Here is a 27264-nt window from a genome sequence, read left to right as displayed (position 1 = left end):
TACATCACAGCACACAGCCCAGCAGAGGGCTCATCACTCAAGCAGCCTTTGGCCTCTATATGAAGTAGCTCCACTTCATTCAAGAGCCAGGATTAGATAGACCACTTCTGCATAATTCAGTTCAAACAAGAAAACATGGTATGGAAATCATAGCACTGAAAAGAAATGGATCATTGTCTATTTAACAGCAAAGGAGAAGCACTGAAGAACTAATTTATGCCAGCAACACAGATCTAAACCATGGTTTGCATTATGTGACACGAAGAAACCAGACAAAGCCAAATACACATTTATATCAAAAAATGCAGAGGGATGCCATTTATTTGCAAATAAAAGCTCATCTTCAGGGTAGGAGTTGTGTCTTTTCTTTGGCCCCATCCTGCAAAAATACCAATGATTAATGTTACCACGATGAATAGTCCCATTGAAATCAGTGAGACCATTCATAAGCATAAGTGTTTGCAGGATTGGGGCCTATGTTCGTACAGTGCCCTGCACAAAGGGGTATCCAATCCTTACAAGAGCCTTTGGATGTTGCCATAATATAAATATTAATTAATTAATTAATTAATAGAGTAAAGCAAATGACTGAGCAAAGGAAGAAATGGGAAGAACTCTGTAGGGAATCTAGGGGAGAGGGGAAACTATAAACACATTAAACCCAGTAGGTGCACCAGGAATACGCTTTAACTGAGTGTTTAGTTGCCAAAATTATCTGCAGACAGCAGCCGCAGTTTTTGGGTGCTGCGGTCCCTTTAAGAATCTGGTCCGGCACAGATCACATGAGCAGCATTTCCGAGCCCAGCGAGAGGGGCTTGCTGCAGGCTCTCTTCTCTTCAGCTCCATTTTGCAGCCGCCACCGCCGCCCAGGAAGCAGCCATAGGCTGAGATTAACGGTTTAGTAGAAAGGGAAAGTTCCTTGCAAGGATTCAAGATGCCCATGTTTGTTGTTAACACCAACGTGAGCAAGGATGCAGTGCCAGAGAGCCTGACTGGGGAGATCACCCAGCAGCTAGCAAAGGCTACGGGCAAGCCTGCCCAGGTGAGTTCAGGGGGGTAACCCCCCCCTCCTCCTCCTCCTCCTCCCACCCCCTTGGGCATGTAGGTAACTTGCATGCAGGCAGGGCAAACTGTACAACGTAAGGACGTCGTAGCTAGCCTGAATCCTTGGTGCTGTTCTCCTGGATGCTTCCTTTCTAGCCTAGAGGAAACGGAAATGAGTCTCTTGTAACGAGTCTCCGTGGAAAAGGGAGACCTCTAATTGTTGCTGCTGCTGCAGGCAGCTTTGAGGTCAGTCGGTCGCCTGGGAGTGCGGCGAGACAGGGTGGAAGGACTGAGTGAGCGCATGGAGGCTTGCTGGCATGGCCCGGGGGAGGGGGAGTTGGGTTCTTCTCCTCCTCCTCTGCCAATGGCATAACTGAATGTGCGTCTGACCAATATGTAGACTGCATAATGAGGCCCGTCTCCCTCGTGGGCAAGGCCAGGGTGTTGGTTCTCTAGGTGCAGGAGTGGGTTCTCGCATGCTTAGCTTGTAGAAAAGCAAATGAGATAGCTAGCTCTCAGAGTAACAGCCGTGTTAGTCTGTATTCGCAAAAAGAAAAGGAGTACTTGTGGCACCTTAGAGACTAACCAATTTATTTGAGCATAAGCTTTCGTGAGCTACAGCTCTCTTCATCGGATGCATACTGTGGAAAGTAGAAGATCTTTTTATAAACACCCATTTTTTCATGCTTTGTGTGTATAAAAAGATCTTCTATACTTTCCACGGTATGCATCCGATGAAGAGAGCTGTAGCTCACGAAAGCTTATGCTCAAATAAATTGGTTAGTCTCTAAGGTGCCACAAGTCCTCCTTTTCTTTTTGAGATAGCTCTGTTTACTGTAGTTGTATTTGTGGGAGGGAACTGTTCTGTTTGAATAGGTAGGTCTTCACTGTAATGGGTGTATAGATTAGGAATATTCATCATGCAAACATATTGTGTTTCTTACTAACCTGGCAAGCTCTTCTCACCAAGTATTTAGGGTGACCAGATAGTAAGTGTGAAAAATCGGGGCTGGGAGTGGGGGGTAATTGGCACCTTGATAAGAAAAAGCCCCAAATATTGGGACTGTCCCTATAAAATTGGGACATCTGGTCACCCTACAAGTATTTTTCTCTATTGATGTCCACAAAAGCCGGATCAAAGTGGGGCTTTGCTATTAAAGAATGATGTGTACAGAAGACTAATGCTATGTGAGGTCACTTTTTTCCCTTGCTGATTTGGGCTGCAGTGAGGCCCAGTGGGTTGGAAAAACTTTCTGGCATAGAGGGCAGCAATGGGTAAGAGAGAGTGTGACAGCCCCAGGTAGCTGCAGAAAATTCATCTTAAAAATAAATACAGTTTCAAATCCTATTCAGTCACAAAAAATGTTTATCTACTGTCTAGCACATATCGAGGCTCCTGGTCCCTATAGCTCTCAAATCACTTTACAAGCGTGGGTATGTGGCTCCACTGGCTTGCCCAAGGTCATACAGTGGCTATTATCAATGCTAGCATTATCTTTTAAATTTCCCACTTGTGCTACTATAATGGGAGCTAAAGCTCTGGGAGTATCAGAGTAGACAGCCCATTAGTGTTTTGATCACCCAATCATCTTTATGGGCCCCTGAGCAGGGTTAGGAGACGAGGTGGCCAAAATGCCAATGGTCTTTCTCCATCAGCATGAGTTGCGGTCACACTACTGGAGTTGTGCCAGTGTGAAATGTGAACAAAAAAGGTTAGTTTACACACCACCAGTGAATTGGTGGCAGAGCAAGCAAGAGAACAGAGTCCTCCTGACTCCCTGTCCTGTGCTAAATCTACTAGACCGCAGATGCCTTAAAATGTTATAGATTTATGGGAGCAATCTGACTGGTCAATGGCCCCCGGGATGTGCACCTGCTTACAACTTGTGTGGAAGCTAACAATTACAGCCCTCACCAATGGCTAAACATCAGCTGGCTAGACAGCGAGTTGGATGCAGGCATGAGTCTCAATGAGAAGGATCACCACACCTTTGCAGGAGGTGGTTGATGTCTTTATTTAAAAAATTACAGAATTATTTAAAAAAAGGAAAAAATAAAAGCTGGGGAGCTAAATCACTACATGTCTGACTAAGGTACTATACTACTGTAGTGGATGCTTTAGAAATGTGTATGATTAAACACCATTTGTGCTTGCAGTAGCTAATTTCAGAAAACAAGCCTGCTCTCTGGATTCCAAGTAAATACACATCAGGAGAGCGTGGAATATTACCTGATCACCGGTTGTTGATTTGTTTCACAGTACATAGCTGTGCACATTGCAGCTGATCAGCTTATGTCCTTTGGGGGCTCCACCGATCCTTGTGCCCTTTGTAGCCTTCACAGCATTGGCAAGATAGGAGGGCAGCAGAACAAGAGCTATACCAAGCTGCTGTGTGACTTGCTCACTAAACAGCTGCACATACCTGCAGACAGGTAAGGCTGCACCAGAGTGACATTCCAGTTATCTGCTTATCTAAAATTACTTTTTTGGATTCTTTATTATGCTCTCTGGTTGTCTGTTACTGCTTTTCGCACCTGAGGGGTTGTTTTTCCCTCCCACGCACACCTGAGGGTGTTTTTTTTCCAGCTTTATTTCAGTAAAATACTGCAAATATGGCTCTTTCATAAGACTCCTAACTGAAAAAGTCCTTCATCATGCAAGCCTTTTACTAAAGAACTGAATCTATTCTGAGTAGGGAGTTACAGCTGTTCTAAAATCTGAAAGGTGTGTGCTGGTGCCATTAATTGGCTTTTTCTGGATTAATGTGGTTCAGGCTGGCTCTCAATCTTTCCAGACTACTGTATCCCTTTCAGGAGTCTGATTTGTCTTGTGTACCCTCAAGTTTCACCTCACTTAAAAACTACTTGCTTACAAAATTAGACATAAAAATACAAAAGTGTCACAGTACACTGTTACTGAAAAATAGCTTACTCTCTTATTTTTACCATATAATTATAAAATCAATTGAAATATAAATATTGAATTTACATTTCAGCATATAGTGTATATAGAGCAGTATAAACAAATCATTGACTATATGAAATTTTAGTTTGTACTGACTTCACTAGTGCTTTTTATGTAGCCTATTGTAAAACTAGGCAAATATCTAGATGAGTTGATGTACCCACTGGAAGAGCTTTCCGGGTCCCTGGTTGAGAACCACTTGGCTAATAGACTAATTCTATGGCTGACTAATGCAGTATAATCTGACCCTTAGGGATTAGGGTGAAATATGATGCACGTATGTATAATATTCAGTGTGCCCCCCCCCCCTTTTTGGGGGGCATGAAGGGAGATCCTTGGGCAGATTGGGGACCCAGAAGAATGCAGGCACTTGGCAAACAGCTGTAGTTCTGTCAGCCAGCAAGGGAGTAGAGCAGCTGTGCTCAGTGGCAAACAGCAGGAGGAAGCTGCTGCTGCCTATGCCTGGAGAAGCAGGGAGCTGCAGGCAGCCAGGAGAGTCCATTTGGTTTTGGAAAAAGGTTGCAGCTCTCAAAAGAGCTCAAACCTTTTGATCTCTCCTGCAGTTCCAGACATGTCACTAAAATGACGTGTTTTTAACTAAGAGCTTGGAAATGCAAGAAAGAAAAGGCAGTGTGCTGGAGGCTGCGAGCCTTGGCAAACCCAGCTTTCCAGTGCTTGGTAAAGTATTGGAGAAGGGAATGGGTGGTGGGTGGTGCAGCTTCTGGGCTTAAGCCAAAATTTACTGGTAAAGATCTTGCTAGCTTTTCTAAAAATTAAAAATGGAAATGTGAAACCACATCCCTTGGAGGGTGGGAGGGGGAGTGATATTCCTTCCCCTTCTCTCCCTCCCCCCGGTTTCCTATATAGGTAATAATGGATAGCTTTCATGTACTAAGCATCTAACGTTTGTCATGGTCAACATTTCTACTTTTTTTTTTTTTTTTAAACAGAGTCTACATCAACTATTATGACATGAATGCTGCTAATGTGGGCTGGAATGGTTCCACCTTCCAATAGGGCACTCCCATGTGAGCAAAGAGGCTATTCCTGGACCTGCACATCTCCTGCCTATTAGCAGACCATGGCACAAGTTGCCCTTCCCTGCATTTTGTGCACTGTCACGGATGACGGTTCCTTGCTAGTGTGTTCACATGACTGTTTAACATTCCTTTTGTTTTCTATATGTAGAAAATAAAAAATAAAGATTTAGAAGGAAGTGGCATGGCGTGAGCTCTTCCTTTAGGATCGGGGAGGGAGTTTGGCTAGCCTAACAAACAAGTGTTTTTCTGTCTCTTTGAACCACACTGTGTCCTAGGAACAAGGGTGAGGCCAAATAAGTCATATTAGTTTTCAATGACTCAAAATGCAAATGATTCAGATTGATGACTGGCACCAGTGGTGGTTAGAATGAGCTCTTACTCTTCCAAACATCATAGGACTGGGCATGTATTTACACAAGACTTGTAAACACATGCACAATCTTATGATGCTTGGAAGAGTAATATTGCTGCCTTTCAAAATTAAGAAAATGAAATGGCTGCCAGCTCTTGGCATTTCTGTGGAGGCTGCCTTGCCATCCTTGGGATTTCAGGGGAAGGGAGTCACATCAGAGGATTTGTTCAGTTAAGAAATCTGCTTTAAGTGTAGAGCATTCACCAGCGATCAAAATGGATGTAGCACACGTCTTTGTTCCTTTTTAATTCCATATTGTGTAGCGCATGAAGGTAAATCTTAAATGCATTGTAATCCAGGTGTCCTTTCAGTGCCCATTTTGTAGGGGCAATGTTCAAATCTGTGTCTAACTCTCTCACCTATGCACACTCTCATTGGCTAGGTAGGTGCACAAGAATGTTCTTTAGCTGGCAGTGGCACATGCCTTGCAAAATTCTACTTGCCTAGTGGCTTGAGCTGGCATAAGAACATAAGCACGGCCATACTGGGTCAGACCAAAGGTCCATCCAGCCCAGTAGCCTGTCTACTGACAGCGGCCAATGCCAGGTGCCCCAGAGGGAGTGAACCTAACAGGTAATGATCAAGTGATCTCTCTCCTGCCATCCATCTCCACCCTCTGACAAACAGAGGCTAGGGACACCAGTCCTAGCATATTTTGCTCGCCCATCGGAAGCCGATACAAAGGACGATCCCTTCTCGGAAGGGTTGCTGAGTAAAGCCTGGTGCCGGCAGGCTCCCCTGGGCAGCCGAGGACTCAGGCAGGGCCCCTGGTGCTACTCGCTGTTGTTGCCGCCCAGCCCCAGACCCCGGCAGATGCTGTGCTGGGGTGACCAGCCTGTGCCTTAGGAGGCTGCCAGCTGAGGTGTGGCCGGGCCAATGGCGAGGAGGGGGCTGTTCAGGGGAGACGCCCTGGCTGGGGCCTGGCCCAGTAACCCGTATGCTCTGTGACAGGCCAGAGCCCGAGGCAGATTAAACAACTGCCCCTGCCAGACGGGGCCGAGGGTGGAGCCCGGCCTGGCCACAGCCTGGAGCCGAGCTGAGCTGCCCAAAGGCGCCCGCCGCCTCTTCGCGCCTCCCAGGCTGTAGGGGGCGATGGCGGCCGCCGGGCTCCAGCTGTGCAAATCTCAGTCGCGAACGTAGCTACTGCGCCGGCTGACGTCATCTGAGAGCGCCAGCAGCGGGGAGGTGGGGCTGCGGTACCATGGCGCTTTTCCTCATCAGCAGGTAAGCGGGAAAGAGAGAGAGCGCGGGGGGGTCGGGAGACGAACGGAGCCCGCGGGAGGGCGCGGCGCGTGGAGCAGAGCACGAGGAGGCGGCGGCGGCGGCAGACAGGCCCACGTGTGTCGGGGGAGGGGCGGCGCTGCTGGGGCCGGCGTCCCGCGGGTGTGGCGGAGACAGGTTCCGCCGAGGGCGGATGTCGGGGGCGTTACTGCCCTGCCAGGCTGGGCAGGGATTCGTAACGCGGCGTTGCTCCCGCCGCTCATCCACGTTACATGAAATCGTATTTCACACTGTGTATGGGGGGTCCACCCCATTCCCGACCCAAACACGCCAAGCAGCCCCCCAGAATCACGAGATTGTCTTAAAAATCCTGAGATCGTTTTAAATCATGAGTTCTTGTGGTTTGCTGTCAGGGTTTGGAGCCGTCAGGCTGCACCTGTGTCATGTTTTCAATATTTTCTCTAGGGTCATAAGACTTTGGTTTAAATGCCTGCGTTACCGTGGTTAATACAAGGTTACAAAAGGAAGTACTCTTAATTGGCTACAAAGCGTAGACTAGAGCAGTGCTTCTTAATCAGAAGTACATGTACCCCTGGAGGTACACAGGTCTTCCCGGAGGTACATCGACTCATCTAGAGATTTACCTGATTTTACAATAGGCTACATTAAAAGCACTAGTGAAGTCAGTAGAAACAAAAATTTCATACAATTACTTGTTTATTCTGCTCTATATACTAAAATGTAAGTACAATATTTATAGTCAAATAGATTTATTTTATAATTATATGGTAAAAATGAGAAAGTAAACAATTTTTTGGTAATAGTGTGCTTTGACACTTTTTTTGTATTTTTATGTTTGATTTTGCAAGCAAGTAGTTTTTAAGTGAGGTGAAACTTGGGGGGTATGCAAGACAAATCAGACTCCTGAAAGAGGTACAGTAGTCTGGAAAGATTGAGATCCACTGGCCTAGATTATTGGGCCTTCCTACGATATCTAGTTGACTGTGAAACTGAATTTTGTTGCCTTTTCTCTGCCAGTAAAAATGTGAAAAGGGTGGTTACAGCCTTGTTGTAGTGCTTGCTGTGGTATGTTTAAAGCGTTTTCTTTGTGAAACATTCAGATACCTTGGCGGTGAGGAGGATGCTACTGAGGACCGGTCACAGGCCCTGTTAGAACGGCTGCGGGAACAGGCTAGAGCCAGGCAACTGGAAAAGCAGCAGCAGGTGCCTTTGCCTTCTGATGAATTAAAACAAAAGAAAACAGAAAATGAACTCCACCAAAAGCTCAAAAACTCTGGATTTGATTCTGAAAATGAATCACAGAGAGAGGCAAAAAAGAGGAAGAGAGGACACAGTGGTGAGGGTTCCTGTGGAGAAGGGGAAAAGAAGCTGAAGAAGAACCACCAAGTGAGCAGTGATTCTGAGAAGCCTTCAGCAGGGGCAGATTCTGGCCTAGCGGGTGAGGCTGACAATGGCTACATTCCAGCTAAGAAGAAAAAGAAAGAAAATGGGAAAAAATCAAGTCTTCCTCAAAAGAAAATTGAAGCAGGTGAAAGCAAAACTGAAAGTGTAGGATTTAATTCTTAAAATTCAATGTCAAATTATTTTTTATTTTAGAAGAAAGTGCAAAATTCTGACCTTCTGGGTCTGGTTTACAACTGGAACCTGGAAATTGGTGTGTGAGGGTAGGGGGACATGCACATAAGTATGGAAAGTTAACCACTGATTTAACAGTATCAAAGGGCAGTTAGAGCTACATCAACCTTAGGATTGGAAAGAGAGATGAGAATGTAAGTGGATTTTTAGATCCTGGAAAGCCTAATTAGTAAAAATACTTCCAGTTTTTTAATCTGTCCCTCTGTCTCATTTTTAGCATTTTATTCCTTCTACCAATATTTCAGATCTTGATGAAAACAATAGACAACAGGAAAATAAAAGTAAATTGAAGAGACACCAAGCTGCGAGGAAGAAGGAGAGGGACATTCCAACAGAAATTGAGACAAATGGAGCTGAAGTGAAAGGGAATCAAAGCACAAAGGAGGAAGTGTCGATACCTACTTTGAATGAAAAAGCAACACCGCCACCCTCTAGTTTGTTGGTTCTGGGAGGGTATGACAAAAGAGCAGTGCAGAAGGTAACCAACTGGCCAGGGATTTTGTTCTGATTGTGTTATTTGGGTGAGAGAAGGAGTATTCTAACATGCTTTATAAGTAGCATTGTCAGGCTTTATGGTAGAAGTCATTTAGTTAATACAGAGATTACTAGCCTTTCTAAATAAAATTTTTTTTTCCGTATAAATGATAAAGTATATTTTAAACAAGAGTTTTACACAAAAAATAAAATAGTGTTACTGATTATACCATCTGCTTGATAAATTTAAAACAATGGTGACTGTAATCCTGATGTATAATAATACATGGTTGACTGCCCTTTCATTTCAATTTGCTCTTCAAATGTTTTACTGTTTTTCATTTTTTAATGGTATGGTCAGTGTGTCAGGTCCCAATCCTGAAAACTCTTTGTGCAGATACTAAACTTTCAATTGTATAAGTGCAGAGATGCACAGTTTTGGCCTATCTTCAAGCCTGTAACTTGCTGCTTGTGTGTTACTTTGAGAGAATATGTTAACATTTTCTACAGAAAAGTTCATATCCTCTTAAGTCTGAGTGCATAAAATCTTGCCCCAATAATTATTTTAAAAATACTGAATAATAATTAGTTACTGATTGTGTTACACTAACTTTTTCCCCTGGATTAAAGGAACTTCAACTTCAGGCCAATTGCTGAGAATCTCTATTTTAGGATTCATTCACTTTTTGTTTCCAGGTTCAGCCCATCCTACCACAGTGGCTTGCTCAACCCAAGCTGGTCCATAAACACATAAAACAGAACCTTGTCCCAATACAGGAGGTTCCAGGAATCCATCCCAAACTGCTAAAGAAGCTGCAAATGAATGGAATAGAGTCTTTTTTCCCAGGTACCTTTAATATTTTGTTTGGTCTCTCTCTCTCTTTTTTTTTTAATCAGCTAACTTCTCCAATATTCAAACCACTCATGTCATGTGTTTGTGTATGATATAAAGAACTTACTAGAAAATCAGGGCTCTGGGGCATGCTTGAGATAAGTGATTTTTTGGGGGGCGGTGGAAACAAATTCCAAAATTTCCCCAAAGCTGACAAGAATATGATACTTTAGCCAGTGTGGTGTGGATTTGTTAACTTTAAATTAATTTAAACCAATATGTAAAGTGGTTACTTAGTCATCTTCACTACCAGAGCTGGATGAAGAGAAGAATTAGGTACCTATATGACAGGTTTCAGAGTAGCAGCCGTGTTAGTCTGTATCCTCAAAAAGAAAAGGAGGACTTATGGCACCTTAGAGACTAACAAATTTATTTGAGCATAAGCTTTTGTGTGAGACAGCTCACTTCATCGGATGCATGTAGTGGGAAATACAGTGGGGAGATTTTATATACACAGAGAACATGAAACAATGGGTGTTACCATACAGACTGTAACAAGAGTGATCAGGTAAGGTGAGCTATTACCAACAGGAGAGCGGGGGCGGGTGGGGGACGACAACGACACAGGACTTTTGTAGTGATGATCAATGTGGGCATGTTCTTGTCAACTGCTGGAAATGGCCCACCTTGATTATCACTACAAAAGGTTTCACACACACACACACACCAGCCCTCCTCTCCCTCCCTCCCCCCCCCCCCCCTTTGCTGGTAATAGCACACCTCAGTGTCACAGACTGATCCATCTTAGAAAAAAACTTGCTGTTCCATACTTGGACATGAGGTGGAGCTGAGGTATTCCTGTGTATATGTAGAGGTTCTGACATAGGCTAGGTAGGGACAAACCTCTACTGGAAGGTCTTATTGGTAGCATGTATGTTGCACATTGTTGATTTGATTAAGACAAAGGAATGAAAACAAACGTAGAATTATTACAATGGGTTAATGCATTAACCTTTCTCTTTTAAAGACTTAACTAATTACATCTGTGATCTGGATTTATCAGGTCTTAGTCTGCATCAGAAGACCATCAAAGGACTGCAGCTCTAGCTCAGACGTTTTCTATTTTAAATTATTTCACTGTTTAATATTTTGCTGTGCTAGAATATATAGCAGAGTGTAATGAGTTGCTGGTATGCTATCCTCAGTTACTCTCCTTATGTCAATCACAGATTCTTATACTTTGAGGTCCAGAAACCCCTGTGTTCAGTTTATCGTATACACTGGCAGGAAATACGTTCAATCATTTACTGCTTGTACTGTCCATGTAAATAGTTTTATATTATTAATCAAGAAAAAGCTAAACCATAATATGCTGTGAGGAAGAGGCTCATAGATGATTTGTTAGTGGATATTTAGTTCAAAGCTGGCTAATAAGCCACAGCTCTCCGAAGAAGAAGGGAGAGAAGTCACAGGTTTCAGTCAAAGCTTTTGTCCTGAATAATTTGCTCTCGCTTCATTTGTAACTTCTCCTCAAGGCCCCAGAGCTACAGGAAGCTGGGCACCATCAGCTCCTACTGAAGTTGACATGAGTTGGGAGCATTTAGCCCCTTGCAGGACTAGCTCCAGATGAGAGCAAGAACCATCTTTTTAGGCAGAGAGTACACAGCTGCCCTCAGCCTTGAAGGAACAGACTCTGTGCTGTCTCCCAGTGAAAGGAAGATTTTAAAAAATACTAAATAGTTATATGGTTATTCTTGTTAAACTCCTGCCTAAGATCATTCTGTTCACACTTTCATCACCTTGATACATAGGCAAACAAGAAAAAAATATATAATGAGCTACAAGGAGGTGCTAAGTTCGGATTTAGGGACAGCTGAATTACTTGTATAGGGAAACCCACATAATCATTGCCTAGATCTAGTCAGGGCTCACTTTCAGAATCAATAAATTGACTTAATCTTTTGTTTATAGCCCGTTAAAAAAGACCCTGATGAAAAGCTGTGAAACAGCTTCCAAAATGAATTGGGGTTCCCCTTGAGTAGTGAAGAGCTCTTTTGAACTCCAGATCTTCCATATTTGCACCAGAAAACCTAACTTAACAGCAGGGAGAACACAAGGCTTTCCAAGTCACAGAAAGAGATGACATTGTACAGTTTTTAATAGCATTTGACGGATAGACTTTGGCCAGGTTGTTGCTTTTACTGATCCTCATTTTCCTTCTGTTCAGTTCAGGGGGAGGTGATTCCTGCCATTTTGGAGAGTGCATCCAGTGGCTTATTGGTAGGGAGGGGAGGATGCCAGCCCAGCGATATCTGTGTCTCGGCCCCTACAGGCAGTGGTAAAACACTGTCTTTCGTCATCCCTGTGGTACAGGTGAGTTCAGCCAAGGTGTATAGTTGTAACAGAGAGGGCCACAGTTGCCTTTGTTTCTCAGCAGGGCTGTAAAATGGAAGCCTCTTGAGGTAGGTAAGAAAGTCAGGAAGAAACACCAACAAAAGCACTGAGGCTTAGAACTGCAGAGTTGCCTAGATACAATTCCCATTAACTTCAGTGCCCCATCCAGCTTTCGTGGCCAAAGAACATAATGTGAGGAGTTGAGGAAGACCGCGGGGAATAAATGAATTAGTAAATGTTGGGGGATTATGAGGATGCTGCCCACTTGCCCAGACTGGGCACAGAGACCCTACTAGCTTTCAAGTGCTCATATGGCCTTTGTTTTGGCAGGCTCTGTTACAACGAGTGGTTTGCCAGGTGCGAGCTCTGGCAGTTTTGCCCACCAAAGAACTTGCACAGCAGGTAAGAGACTTTTTTTCCTTCCTTTCTCTAAGCTGAATTTAAGTCAAGTGAAAGGCTGGTGCTTTAAACCCACTGCCCGAACACATGTGATTTCTACCATGAGAAGTAGGTTGAAGACTAACTGGGTTTGATGCTGGTGAACATAACAGAAAGCATTGTCATAAACAACTGTCAAAGTAGCTAACAAATCCCATTTCCCCTCTGCAGGTGAGTAAAGTATTCAACATCTACGCTGATGGGACAGGTCTGAAGGTTGTTTTGGTTTCTGGGCAGAAATCTTTCAGGAAGGAGCAGGAGACTCTTGTCCAGAGAACGTAGGTTAAATATGCTTTTGGATAATGTTTTACAGCTCAAATGTCTCAACCCCTTATCTCAGTGCATGGAGAGGTTGAAGTGTAGGCTATTGCATCACGTGTTAGGTTGCATCACGTTAGTTTTTCTGAACACTAGGTTCATATACTGGATATTGTTTAAAATCTCTGCTTGCCAGAATGCTAGGAGCAGCGTTTTTCTAAAGTTTTGTTAGCTTTAGTAGGATAGAAACATGTTACCTGTGACTTTGAATATGAACTGCTATTTATGCAATAGAGTCTGTCCTTGGGATCAGCAGCCCCACTCGGGGCTGAGGGAAGAAGTGGCTATGTCTGTCAGTTGCACCTTCAGGAATCAAATTGGTCATGAAAGTGGAAGGGTGGAGGATGTCCCTCCTTACTGGGATCCTTAGCACTTCATGCTTTCTGCTCTTGTCTGGTGTTATAAGATCTGTCTCTTTCCGGAGCTGATTGGTTTTTTTAACCACTGCCCCAGGAAATTCTTTTGTTCTCCAGTGGCTGCTTTGTAGGTTTGCTGTTTGTTCGGCCTGGGTTTCAGTTCTGTCCTCTTATTTTATCTTCGCAATTAGGTTCTCCAACACAGACACGCCTGCTTCTAAGAGAACCTGGGATTGGGGCAATGGTGATGGCCTGCAGCCCACATTATAACACTGGCTAAAAAAAGGGTTACACACCAGATAATTTCCAATTATTTAACCATGAAGCATTCTCCAAATCTGTCTAAAGTAAGCTAGTTCTCCATCTCAGCTCTCCAGAGCAAAGCATGGCCTCGAGTATCCTACATACACGTTCTTTAATGTAAATTATATGTTTGACTTCTTATTCCTCAATTAAGTGAAGTGAGAAAGGAAAGCGAAAAAAAGAAAACCAGATACTGGTTGGTCACAGGAACATGTTACATTGACCTCACTATACTGTGCACAGCAGGAAGCAGCTGGGTGACAGGACATTTTGTCTTTTCAGAGTGATGGGTTACTGCAGTCTGGCTGATATCATTGTGGCCACACCTGGACGACTTGTGGATCATATTGACCAGACTCCAGGGTTCAGCCTGAGACAACTTCGCTTTCTGGTAAGTTAAAACAATCAGATCTACTGAGCTGATTATCACAAGGCTCTTTGTGTCTATAATTCCTACTCTACGTCTTTTTGTACTTCTGGTGCATATACACATCTATGTATAGGAATTGCCATGCCATTCAGATTATTGGCCATCTAATCCTAGTATCTGCCTCCAGAAAAGGCATTTTATGTAAACACCTGGAGGGGAAAAAATCTACCAAAAATAAAACTTAAAGGGTCTAACTTCAACAATCAAAACCAAGATTTCACAGTAAATTATCAAATTTATAATAACTCACCAGCATATCGGAGTATGCACTGGGATCACGTTTATTTGGTGCCTTATTTATTCAAGGTATCCGAGATCTGATTTCCCTTATGTCATTTAAAGACACGTGGTGTTTATTAGCCAATGGATTTAAGTTAAACCAAATCTATTTATCATATGGGACTCAAGGTTGCCCTTCGGTTTGGTCACTGAATACAACAAAACAAGATTGGATTTTTTTCTAAAAGATATGATCTAGGAATTATTTTGGAGAAGTTCTTTGTTATACAGGAGGTCAGACTAGATGGTCACAATGGTTCCTTCTGGCCTTGGAATCTATGTATCAGGTATTTAGATGCCTATGCAAGGACCCAAATTTAGGATTCAGCTCCCATATTAAAACTGTGCTTTTTTTTTTTTTTTTTTTTTAAGTGAAGTAGTTTGGCTGATTAGAAATGTATGCATATACACAAGGGTCGTGTGTGTGTGTGTGCACACTCCTTTCTATCATTTGTTTATCCCAAGCAGAAATGTCTTCTCCCTGTTATAAAGAGTGGGGTTTAATGTGTGCAGGAGGAAAGCTACAGCACCAAAAGGAGCCTAACAACAAGGGCTGTTTCTGTCTGAGTGCAGATTATAGATGAAGCTGACCGTATGATAGATGACATGCACCAGAACTGGCTGCATCAAGTGGTAAAAGCAGTGTTCCGAGCCGAAGAGGACTCTGGCACCAACATGCTTTTCCAGAGGACAGAACCGGGACCTGTAACGGCAGCCAGGTAACCTGGAAAATGCACTCTGCTGAATCACTACTACAGAGGAGGACTCCAGGTTAAGCCTCTATTCAGTGCTGGTGTTTTGTTGTCTGCTCCATTTGGATGTTGATTTTTGTGTACGCTCCAATACTCATTCACTTAGAAAACATACTGCTAATCAAGTCTGCTGTTTTTCAGTGGCTTCAAAATGCAGGTGGCAAAGAGCTGATGCTAGGAATTGACCCATGCTTTTTAAAGTGAACTTTACCAACTGGCAAAAAGAAAAGGAGTACTTGTGGCACCTTAGAGACTAACCAATTTATTTGAGCATGAGCTTTCGTGAGCTACAGCTCACTTCATCGGATGCGTACCGTGGAAACTGCAGCAGACTTTATATACACACAGAGAATATGAAACACTACCTCCTCCCACCCCACTGTCCTGCTGGTAATAGCTTATCTAAAGTGATCATCAGGTTGGGCCATTTCCAGCACAAATCCAGGTTTTCTCACCCTCCACCCCCCCACACAAATTCACTCTCCTGCTGGTGATAGCCCATCCAAAGTGACAACTCTTTACACAATGTGCATGATAATCAAGTTGGGCCATTTCCTGCACAAATCCAGGTTCTCTCACCCCCCTCCCAAAAACCACACACACAAACTCACTATTCTGCTGGTAATAGCTCATCCAAAGTGACCACTCTCCCTACAATGTGCATGATAATCAAGGTGGGCCATTTCCAGCACAAATCCAGGTTTTCTCACACACACCCCACCCCCATACACACACAAACTCACTCTCCTGCTGGTAATAGCTCATCCAAACTGACCACTCTCCAAGTTTAAATCCAAGTTAAACCAGAACATCTGGGGTGGGGGGGGGGGTAGGAAAAAACAAGGGGAAATAGGTTACCTTGCATAATGACTTAGCCACTCCCAGTCTCTATTTAAGCCTAAATTAATAGTATCCAATTTGCAAATGAATTCCAATTCAGCAGTTTCTCGCTGGAGTCTGGATTTGAAGTTTTTTTGTTGTAAGATAGCGACCTTCATGTCTGTGATTGCGTGACCAGAGAGATAGAAGTGTTCTCCGACTGGTTTATGAATGTTATAATTCTTGACATCTGATTTGTGTCCATTTATTCTTTTACGTAGAGACTGTCCAGTTTGACCAATGTACATGGCAGAGGGGCATTGCTGGCACATGATGGCATATATCACATTGGTGGATGTGCAGGTGAACGAGCCTCTGATAGTGTGGCTGATGTTATTAGGCCCTGTGATGGTGTCCCCTGAATAGATATGTGGGCACAATTGACAACGGGCTTTGTTGCAAGGATAAGTTCCTGGGTTAGTGGTTCTGTTGTGTGGTATGTGGTTGTTGGTGAGTATTTGCTTCAGGTTGCGGGGCTGTCTGTAGGCAAGGACAGGGGACACCATCACAGGGCCTAATAACATCAGCCACACTATCAGAGGCTCGTTCACCTGCACATCCACCAATGTGATATATGCCATCATGTGCCAGCAATGCCCCTCTGCCATGTACATTGGTCAAACTGGACAGTCTCTACGTAAAAGAATAAATGGACACAAATCAGATGTCAAGAATTATAACATTCATAAACCAGTCGGAGAACACTTCAATCTCTCTGGTCACGCAATCACAGACATGAAGGTCGCTATCTTACAACAAAAAAACTTCAAATCCAGACTCCAGCGAGAAACTGCTGAATTGGAATTCATTTGCAAATTGGATACTATTAATTTAGGCTTAAATAGAGACTGGGAGTGGCTAAGTCATTATGCAAGGTAACCTATTTCCCCTTGTTTTTTCCTACCCCCCCCCCCCCCCCAGATGTTCTGGTTTAACTTGGATTTAAACTTGGAGAGTGGTCAGTTTGGATGAGCTATTGCCAGCAGGAGAGTGAGTTTGTGTGTGTATGGGGGTGGGGTGTGTGTGAGAAGGCCCAACCTGATGATCACTTTAGATAAGCTATTACCAGCAGGACAGTGGGGTGGGAGGAGGTATTGTTTCATATTCTCTGTGTGTATATAAAGTCTGCTGCAGTTTTCACGGTACGCATCCGATGAAGTGAGCTGTAGCTCACGAAAGCTCATGCTCAAATAAATTGGTTAGTCTCTAAGGTGCCACAAGTACTCCTTTTCTTTTTGCGAATACAGACTAACACGGCTGCTACTCTGAAACTTTACCAACTGGATCTATTGATCCTTTCTCCAGCTAGATTAGGGTGGTATTAAAGAAACCAAAAATGTGCAAAACTTTGAGGATCAATCGCTATGTTTTTATAGCTGACTGAGTTGCTCCAGAACTATCACAGCTCCCCTATAAGGAGATTGGCAGAATGTTTGCTGGACCACCCCTGAGCTATTCATCTGTAGTTGCTGTTTCTATGTAGCATCATAGACATGCATGGCCTTTCTCAGAATACATACAGGCAGGTTACCTGCCCAGAACAGGGTTAAGACAGAATAACAGGAGGAGAAAATTGAAGGAGGGGTTGAGGTAGGGTTAGGACCAAGGCGAAGACACGAAGATTGCCTGTTCACTTGGGAAGCTGGTGTATGCACTGGGGGAAGGATGGGGGGCTTACAGGTTTTTTTTTTAGTTGATATTAACTGCTTTTATGAACTAATTAGAGCACTAGCAGTATAAGCAAGCTTAAAGGGGCAGGGGGTTGCAAAGTGACTTGCAGAAAGTGGATTGGGTCAGGAAGAGAGTTCCAGGAAGAGTTAACGACTCCTCAGATTTTTTAGATGTTGTTAGAGGGGAGGAGTAAAATGTGACATTCCTCCAGTCTGCCGTAATGCTCAATGGCTGCACGCTATCTGTCTCAGCACCTGCTGTCCCCAGATACCACTACAGAAGTTGCTGTTCTCAGCCACACTGACTCGGAACCCAGAGAAACTGCAGCAGCTGGGCTTGTACCAGCCTCGCCTCTTCACATCTGTCTACTCTGAGAAACAAGCCGTCACAGCTGGGACAGAAACAGAACAGGATGCTGAAAAGAAATTCCCTCTCCCTGAGGGACTTTCGGTAAGGTGATTTATCCTCTCGCAGCCATGGAAGGTATCTTGCTGGGCAGCTTTCCAACTGGGAAGGAGCGTGAATAGGTTACATCTGAAGAACACATCAGACTCAAAGCAGCTTGATCTGCTTCTGGAAATAGGGTTACATTTTCCCTTAATTTTATCCCATGAATAAAAGCATTTCTTCTCCAGGCAGCCTTGCATTACTGAGGATTAGGAGGAGAAATGGTTAAGAGAACAGATAGGTCCTACATATGTAGCTCTACATATGCATACCTGTTGATGGATCTCCACCTGTTCATCTCAGAACAGGGCTTTTTTACACAGATACTCCTTTAAAAGAGGATGAGAAGCACCATCAGCACTAAGGAGTGCGGTAATAAGATAAGAGTAATACATAGCACTTACATCACGCTTTCCAGGTGTAGATCACAAAGTATGTAGCAAAGACAAGTATACATCATTATCTTCTTTTAGAGATTGGGAAATTGAGGCACAGTGTTGTTTTTGCCTGACGCTGCACCGTATATCAGTGTCAGAGACAAGACTAGAACACAGGTCTCCTGCCTCAGTCCTATGTTGTCTTCAACCTTTGGAGAGGTTGAAGTGTTGTCTACCTTCCCTGTATAACTTGTCCCAAAGGAGATGGCACTGTGGGATCAGTTATCTGTAATAGTGAATGTGTTTGTAAGTAAGAAGCTCAGACAAGTAGGTTTGGGGAAAGAGTCCATGTGAAGAGCAACGTTTTTAAAATTTACTGTTTCTTCTCTGTCCCCTACAGCAATATTATGTACCTTGTAACCTGAATTCCAAACCTTTGTTCCTCTTGTATTTCATGCTGAGAATGAAATTTACCCGGGTGCTCTGTTTTACCAACTCCAAGCAGATTTCCCACAGGTGAGTTCATTGATGGGTTACTTACTATGTGTACCTGTATCAGTCAATAGGGTAAATTCATGACTCTGTTTTATCTCCCCACCCACTTCCAAATAGATTGTTCTTACTGATTCGAGCCTTTGGTGGAGTGAATGTAGCTGAGTTCTCTTCCTGGTTGACTCCAAGTGAGAGACAGAGGACCCTGAAGGAATTTGAACAGGGGAAGATACAACTGTGAGTGTCTCAGATGAGTGTGTGTATGTGTGTTTGGGGGGTGGTTTCAGTACTGACCCACGCTACTTCCAGTGTAGAGGTTTCAGAGTAGTAGCCGTGTTAGTCTATATCTGCAAAAAGAAAAGAAGTACTTGTGGCACTTCAGAGACTAACAAAATTATTTGAGCATAAGGTTGTATGAGCTACAGCTCACTTCATCAGATGCATGTAGTGGAAAATACAGTGGGGAGATTTTATATACACAGAGAACATGAAACAATGGGTGTTACCATACAGACTGTAAGAAGAGTGATCAGGAAAGGTGAGCTATTACCAGCAGGAGAGCCGGGGTAGGAGGGGGACCTTTTGTAGTGATAATCAAGGTGGGCCATTTCCAGCAGTTGACAAGAACGTGTGAGGAACAGTGGCGGGGTGGGAGGAATAAACATGGGGAAATAGTTTTACTTTGTGTCATGACACATCCACTCCCAGTCTTCATTCAAGCCTAAGTTAATTGTATCCAGTTTGCAAATTAATTCCAATTCAGCAGTCTCTCATTGGAGTCTGTTTCTGAAGTTTTTTTGTTGAAGAATTGCCACTTTTAGGTCTGTAATCAAGTGACCAAAGAGATTGAAGTGTTCTCCAACTGGTTCTTGAATGTTATAATTCTTGACATCTGATTTGTGTCCATTTATTCTTTTATGTAGAGACTGTCCAGTTTGGCCAATGTACATGGCAGAGGGGCATTGCTGGCACATATCACATTGGTAAATGTGCAGGTGAACGAGCCTCTGATAGCGTGGCTGATGTGATTTGGCCCTATGATGGTGTCCCCTGAATAGATATGTGGACACAGTTGGCAATGGGCTTTGTTGCAAGGATAGGTTCCTGGGTTAGTGTTTTTGTTGTGTGATGTGTGGTTGCTGGTGAGTATTTGCTTCAGGTTGGGGGGCTGTCTGTAAGCAAGGACTGGCCTGTCTCCCAAGATCTGTGAGAGTGATGGGTCGTCCTTCAGGATAGGTTGTAGATCCTTGATGTTGCATTGGAGAGGTTTTAGTTGGGGGCTGAAGGTGACGGCTAGTGGCGTTCTGTTATTTTCTTTGTTGGGCCTGTCCTGTAGTAGGTGATTTCTGGGTACTCTTCTGGCTCTATCCATCTGTTTCTTCACTTCAGCAGATGGGTATTATAGTTGTAAGAGTGCTTGATAGAGATCTTGTAGGTGTTTGTCTCTGTCTGAGGGGTTGGAGCAAATGTGGTTGTATTGTAGAGCTTGGCTGTAGACAATGGATTGTGTGGTGTGGTCTGAATGAAAGCTGGAGGCATGTAGGTAAGCATAGCGGTCGGTAGGTTTCCGGTATAGGGTGGTGTTTACGTGACCATCACTTATTAGCACCATAGTGTCCAGGAAGTGGATCTCTTGTGTGGACTGGTCCAGGCTGAGGCTGATGCTGATGGTGGGATGGAAATTGTTGAAATCCTGGTGGAATTCTTCAAGGGCTTCTTTTCCATGGGTCCAGATGATGAAGATGTCATCAATGTAGCACAAATAGAGTAGGGGCATTAGGGGATGAGAGCTGAAGAAGCATTGTTCTAAGTCAGCCATAAAAATGTTGGCATACTGTGGGGCCATGCGGGTACCCATAGCAGTGCCGCTGATTTGAAGGTATACATTATCCCCAAATGTGAAATAGTTATGGGTGAGCACAAAGTCCAGCCACCACGTTTGCCGTGACATTATCGGGGATACAGTTCCTGACAGCTTGTAGTCCATCTTTGTGTGGAATGTTGGTGTAGAGGGCTTCTACATCCATAGTGGCTAGGATGGTGTTTTCAGGAAGATCACCGATGGATTGTAGTTTTCTCAGTGGTGTCTTGAAGATAGCTGGGAGTGTTGGTAGCGTAGGGCCTGAGGAGGGAGCCTACATAGGCAGACAAACCTGCTGTCAGGGTGCCAATGCCTGAGATGATGGGGCTTCCAGGATTTGCAGGTTTATGGATCTTGGGTAGCAGATAGAATACCCCTGGTCAGAGTTCTCCACCCCCTGCTCTCCTGCTGGTAATAGCTCACCTTACCTGATCACTCTTGTTACAGTCTGTATGGTAACACCCATTGTTTCATGTTCTCTGTGTATATAAAATCTTCCCACTGTATTTTCCACTACATGCATCCGATGAAGTGAGCTGTATCTCACAAAAGCTTATGCTCAAATAAATTGGTTAGCCTCTAAGGTGCCACAAGTCCTCCTTTTCTTTTTCCAGTGTAGAGAGAGTAGTGAAAACATGTATGTAATAAAACAAACTCATCTGCAAAACTGAACTTGCAAAATCCAACTTGTGAACTGAGTGGGAGGCTTAGGCTATGTAAACACTACAGCGTACGTCGGTGTAAGTTATGTCGCTCAGAGATGTGAATAAGCACCCTCCCTGAGTAACGTGAGTTACACTAACAGAAGCCCCAATTTAGACGGCGCTACATTGGCGGGAGAGTTTCTCCCACTGACATAGCTAGCGCCACTCGCAGGAGCTGGAGTAATTAAGTTGACGGAAAAGCCTTCTCCGTCAGTTTAGAGCACCTGCACTAGGAGCATTACAGCGATGCAGCTGCACTGCTGTAAGCTCTGTAGTGTAGCCATAGCCTGAGACTCACGTTTTCTGAATTGTGCTGGTGCATTTGTGTGCATTTACTGCAATTTTTTTGTACAGTTGAGCTACTTGTGTGTGCAGATAGCCTCTTAGAATCTAGCTGCTAAGTTGCTTGGGCATTTGTCATGTGCAATGGCAGTAAATACACAAAGCACACATGTAATTCTGATAATCTGAGCCTTTCTGCTGATCAGGTTTTTATTGGCACATCATAGAAAATGGATGCCACTTTACTGCGGGGGCTATAATGAACAAAAGTAATGTAATCTAACAGCAAGAACCTGTTAGACTAACTGTCTAGATTTTTGTTCCCAGGTCTGTCACTGATTTGCTGTGACCTGAGGTATATCACTTAATCATGTGCTTCAGTTTCTTTAATACCGATGGGGCACTGAGTACTCACTGCCTGACAAGTGTCCTTGAGAACCTTTCATGAAAGGGGAAACATATTAAAATACATTTTTTTTTAATACAGACCTCTCTTTGCAGTGGCTGTTTGGCTGTCCTGTCTTGAATGCTTTGAGCATGAACATTTGGGTGCATTTTCAATATGGTTTGTGGACATTTAGCTCCCAATTACTTTGATAGGAGTCGCCTGGCTAAAAATTCCACATAGTGTGCTGTTAATATCCTCTGTAGCTACCAAACCTGGAAACTCCAGTGGTGTCATGGTTTATGTCAATAGAAAAAAATCCTCCAGAAGTGCTTAGCACATCACTGGAATGGATTTTCCCCACAAGTGTCTAATATGGCTGGTATAGCTAATAAATCTGTGGTGTGATTCGTGGTACTATTTTATGCTCCAAAGACCCAGCCCTCTGTGTTTGTCTGGCTAGCTTGATTAGGGAGATTAGTAACATATTGTGAGCTGCTCCTTATCCAGTTACCAGAATTTGCAGTGTCATTGGGCAATGGCTTTATGCCATGCAAAAGACCTGGAAATGAATGCTACTAGTTTTTTTTTCTTTAAAACTTAAAACAGGTTAATCAGCACAGATGCCACTGCTCGAGGGATTGACATTAAAGGAGTGAAGTGTGTGATAAACTATGATGCCCCTCAGTTCATCAGGACTTATATTCACCGGTGAGTGGCTGAGGAATAAAAAGAAGAAACATGAATTCGGATTCTAACCTCTCTTTTTTGGATGTGGCTTTTTAGACGTTAAAGCATTCTTCACGTACACAAAAAATGTATGTGGTGTGAAAAGTTTTTTAATACCATTGCAATAGAGCTGTTCGTTCAATATGAAAGCGGTTGTTCAATCAAAATTAAGCCTGTAGAGTCACTGTAGTGACACAAGGCCAGTCTAAATTAGGGCAGCTTCCTACTATACCAGGCCTAATTTATAGAAAATGTGGGTATTGCCCTGGACGGTCCCAAACACTGATGGCCTGATTTTCAGAAGCGCTGAGGGCCCCAACTCCAGTTGAAATAAGTGAGGACTGGAGGGTCAGCACTTCTGAAGATCAAACCCTGAAATGTTAACCTTTTGTGTTTATGTACAGGAGGCCTTCTTATACTGACGGTACTTATAGAAATAATCTGAATAGTCCTCTTCAGGTTTCAAGAACTCCTGTTGGGGCAAGGTGGGAAGGAATGTGCTGCAGCTGAGGGGGGAGCAGATGGACAGTTAAACCAACATTGAGGTTGGCCTCCTTTATCTGATTTCAGAGTTGGAAGAACAGCTCGAGCTGGAAAGGCGGGATTAGCATTCACCATGCTCCTGAAAGTGCAGGTGAGTCATAGTCATGGCAGCAATTCTGAAGTGAAGCACAGCAGAGTGGTGAGGAGGATGGGGTTAACGTAATTGTCCTCCATCCATTCACGTGCAGTCCAGTTCTGTGTACAGGTACTTTCCCTTCAGTGGTATCTGTACAGCACATTTTTCATAGACACTACTGTAATTACTCTTCACTGGTTGTGAAGATGTCCTGGCGTGGCTGTATTGAGTATGAATTCTTAGTTTTGCATACCGCATTGCATGAAGGGAGGTATCCACACCGCCCCCCTTCACACACTGAAAGCAGTATGCCTAAGCTTCCAGATCTTGTGCTGAAAATGAACCGTTGATTTCCTGCCAGCATTCCAGGAACTCTGTTGCATTCCAGGCCTCGTGTGTGAATTCTTCAGGAGTTTGGGGAGACTGCAAACCTAGTTTTTAAGCATAAAAGTTAGGTCTTCTCAGAATTGAGCTTATATTTGGTTGTGAAGTTTATTCACTAGTAATTTCCAAACTAGATGGAGCCTCCCAGGCTCATGGTCTGACAGTTGTGGTGAAAAGATGAAGGGGGCAGCACCCACTTTCCTGAGTCTCCTCCTCCCCCTAATTTTCTGTATCTGTTTGTGATACAGGAGCGGAAGTTTTTGCAGATGCTGTGGGATGCTGGCACCCCAGATCTGGAGAAGCAGCTGGTGAAGAGCAAGTATTTAAAGCCATTGTTGCAGCAATATGAGGAAGCACTGTCCAAGCTCCAGAAAACTGTCAAGGTAACCGCAACAGTGAAGAGCTGCAGTATAAAATTCAACTGCACAAAAAGCTCATTGTAACCTGCTGCAGACTTGAACGTCAGTTAGTGTTCAGTGTCTTAACCTTGGAGATCTATTGAGATGCTTGAGCCAGTAGAGAACAGAAGGGCCCTGTGTTGAAAGCACAGTAGGCATTACTTATTTTACTGCCTTTCTGCAGATCTGTTGATTTCCTCTAGTGCGCTGGGGATTTGAGGGCTGGGAAGAGGAAGACAGAATAACTATGTGCAGAGGCTGAACCTTCTGTCAGATCAGAATTTGAGACACAATTCACCCAACTTGCAAATTGCATAGCTATGTTTTGAACTTTCAAGGAAAAGGGGTTCCATTTGCTGACCCTCCATTAGACAGGAGTTCTTTCATCTGTAAACAGAACATCAGTGTCCTTACCAGCTAAGCGTAAGAGCAGTCACACATGGTAACTGATCTGGGGGGAAGCTCCTGCTCTAGTACTTTGTGGAGAATCCTAAAACTAAAGTCAAGAGATTGGCGACCTGTCCCTGCAAAATAGATGGCTTTGGTGTCCAGCTTCTGGGCTTTAGCAGTGCTGGGGAAGTGGAGAGAAGGGAAAGAAAATGTGTCAAATTCAGCTGCATTTCTGCCTGTTTGATACAGTTTGTGCACAGCTGTGTGACCCTGTGACCCAGGCTCTGAGTATCTGCAGTCACCTTCTTTGTCTTAACAGGATGAGCGAGCACAGAAACGAGCATGAGAGAGCCCAGGAGAGAAGACTGATGTATATTTTCCATGGCATTGAAATCAAACCAGGACTTATCACGTTTTTGCTGTTAATGGCAAGTGTCAGGGTAACAGTGCAGCTCCAGAGCCAATGGATTAGCTGCCCAACCTCCTAGTCAAAAGGCTAAATTGTCACCTTGCCAACAGGCATTGTGGACCTCACAGAGTGTGTACAGCCCCCTTCCATTCTGAGGGAACTGGCACCAAAGCTCCGATCTCAGTTTGAACAAATATTCTTTGCAGGGGAACGCTCTCTCCTGTCCTATTGGTATATTGAAAACTGCCAACAGTAAATAGAACATCCTACCTTCTTAGAGTGTGCATCTGATGGAGCTTCCAGTTATCAAATTTGATGGGGCCAGGCCCCTCTCTGCTTTGCCTGTGGATCATTTCGACAAAGACAATTGTTCCTTCTCCTTTGCTGCAGACACATGATCTGTATCTGCAAAGTGCATCAAAAGCCGTACCATGTACGTAGCAGACTGCTGTCAATTCAAGAACTGTTCCAGGCTGGGGGTGGAGAAAAAGGATGTCTTAACTTTTGAAATAAAGAGTAACTTTAAAAAATATGGTTTTGTTTTCTTGTAAAGGATGGTTCTGAGTAAGTAAAGGATTTTTTAGAGTGAACTAATAGTTGTTCTGGGTCCCTCATACCAACCTTTATTCCCCCTTTATCAAGTCAGGCCTGTGGTCATAGTTCCTGTTGGAAACACCAGCAGGGTTATCAGTCTAAATTACACCATTAATTATGCTGAAGTTTTACTGTTTACTAGGGCTGTCAATTAATCGCAGTTAACTTACGTGATTAACTCTAAAATTAATTGGGATTAATCACACTGTTAAACAATACAATACCAATTGAAATTTATTAAATATTTTTTGATGTTTTTTCTACATTTTCAAATATATTGATTTCTATTACAACACAGAATAGAAAGTGTACAATGATCACTTTATTTTTATTACAAATATTTGCACTGTAAAAAACAAAACAAATAGTATTTTTCAATTCACCTCATACAAGTACTGTAGTGCAATCTCCTTATGAAAGCTGAACTTACAAATGTAGAACTGTTTTATTTTTGAATGCAGTTTTTTTATACAATGTAAAACTTTAGAGCCTACAAGTCCACTCAGTCCTACTTCAGCCAATCGCTCAGACAAACAAGTTTGGTTAAAATTTGCAAGAGATAATGCTGCCTGCTTCTTGTTTACAATGTCACCTGAAAATAAGAAGAGACATTCACATGGCACTTTTGTAGCCAGCATTGCAAGGTATTTACATGTTAGATATGCTAAACACGATGCGTACACCCCTTCATGCTTCGGCCACCATTCCAGAGGACATGCTTCCATGCTGCTGCTGATCGTTAAAAAAATAATGCATTAATTACATTTGTGACCGAACTCCTTAGGGGAGAATTTTGTCTCCTGTTCTGTTTTACCTGCATTCTGCCATATAGTTCATGTTATAACAATCTTGGATGATGACCCAGCACACGTTCGTTTTAAGAACACTTTCATAGCAGATTTGGCAAAACACAAAGAAGGTACCAATGAGATATTTCTAAAGAGAGCTACAGCACTCAACCCAAGGTTTAAGAATCTGAAGTGCCGTCCAAAATCAGAGGAACGAGGTGTGAACTGTGCTTTTAGAAGACTTAAAAGAGCAACACTCAGATACCGAAATTACAGAACACAAACCACCGAAAAAGAAAATCAACCTTCTGCTAGTGGCATCTGACTCAGATGATGAAAATGAACATACGTCGGTCCACTCTGCTTTGGATCATTATCAAGCAGAACCTGTCGTCAGTATGGACGCTTGTGCTCTGGAATGGTGGTTGAAGCATTAAGGGACATATGAATCTTTAGTGCATATGGCATGTAAATATCTTGCGGCACCAGCTACAACAGTGCCATGTGAACTCCTGTTCTCACTTTCAGGTGACATTGTAAACAAGAAGCGGGCAGCATTATCTCCTGCAAATTGAAACCAAATTTGTTTGAGCGATTGGCTGAGTGGACTTGCAGGCTCTAAAGTTTTACATTGTTTTATTTTTGAAAGCAGGGGTTTTTTATACATAATTCTACATTTGTAAGTTCAACTTTCATGATAGAGATTGCACTACAGTACTTAAGTGAATTGAAAAATACTATCTTGTTTTTTTTACAGTGCAAATACTTGTAATCAAAAATAAATATAAAGTGAGCACTGTACACTTTCTATTCTGTGTTGTAATTGAAATCAATATATTTGAAAATGTAGAAAACATCCAAAACTATTTAAATAAATGGTATTCTATTATTGTTTAACACTGCAATGAATTTTTTTAATCGCTTGACAGCTCTACTGTCAT

General features: G+C 43.3%; 2 protein-coding genes across 2 annotated transcripts; both read left to right on the top strand.

Moving 5' to 3' along the window:
• Window positions 1-767: 767 nt before the first annotated feature.
• Window positions 768-5225, top strand: MIF (macrophage migration inhibitory factor). Its single transcript, XM_084648971.1, is given in 4 exon segments — window positions 768-881; window positions 884-1042; window positions 3305-3477; window positions 4960-5225. Coding segments are annotated over 4 exon segments (498 nt in total). The 5' UTR covers window positions 768-782; the 3' UTR covers window positions 5027-5225.
• Window positions 5226-6579: 1354 nt separating this feature from the next.
• DDX51 (DEAD-box helicase 51) lies at window positions 6580-25472 on the top strand. Its single transcript, XM_084648812.1, has 16 exons — window positions 6580-6685; window positions 7804-8231; window positions 8584-8816; window positions 9509-9659; window positions 11872-12017; window positions 12369-12440; window positions 12648-12754; window positions 13736-13844; window positions 14736-14881; window positions 17716-17914; window positions 18689-18804; window positions 18901-19017; window positions 22622-22723; window positions 23312-23375; window positions 23993-24127; window positions 24852-25472. The coding sequence occupies exons 1-16, from the start codon at window positions 6663-6665 to the stop codon at window positions 24876-24878; spliced, it is 2175 nt and encodes a 724-aa protein (XP_084504938.1). The 5' UTR covers window positions 6580-6662; the 3' UTR covers window positions 24879-25472.
• The last annotated feature ends 1792 nt before the right edge of the window (window positions 25473-27264 follow it).

This window comes from Lepidochelys olivacea, assembly GCF_965140295.1.
Source record: "Lepidochelys olivacea isolate rLepOli2 genome assembly, chromosome: 15".
Taxonomy (NCBI): Eukaryota; Metazoa; Chordata; order Testudines; family Cheloniidae; genus Lepidochelys; species Lepidochelys olivacea.
The sequence above is the reverse complement of the archived record's forward strand: the minus strand, read 5'-3'. Positions and strand labels throughout refer to the sequence as shown.

Coding starts and splice junctions, on each gene's coding strand:
- DDX51 (XM_084648812.1), top strand. CDS start 6,663: ATGGCGCTTTTCCTCATCAGCAG. Junction 18,805..18,900: donor TCCAAGCAGATTTCCCACAG/GTGAGTTCATTG, acceptor ACTTCCAAATAG/ATTGTTCTTACTGATTCGAG. Junction 24,128..24,851: donor AGCTCCAGAAAACTGTCAAG/GTAACCGCAACA, acceptor TTGTCTTAACAG/GATGAGCGAGCACAGAAACG.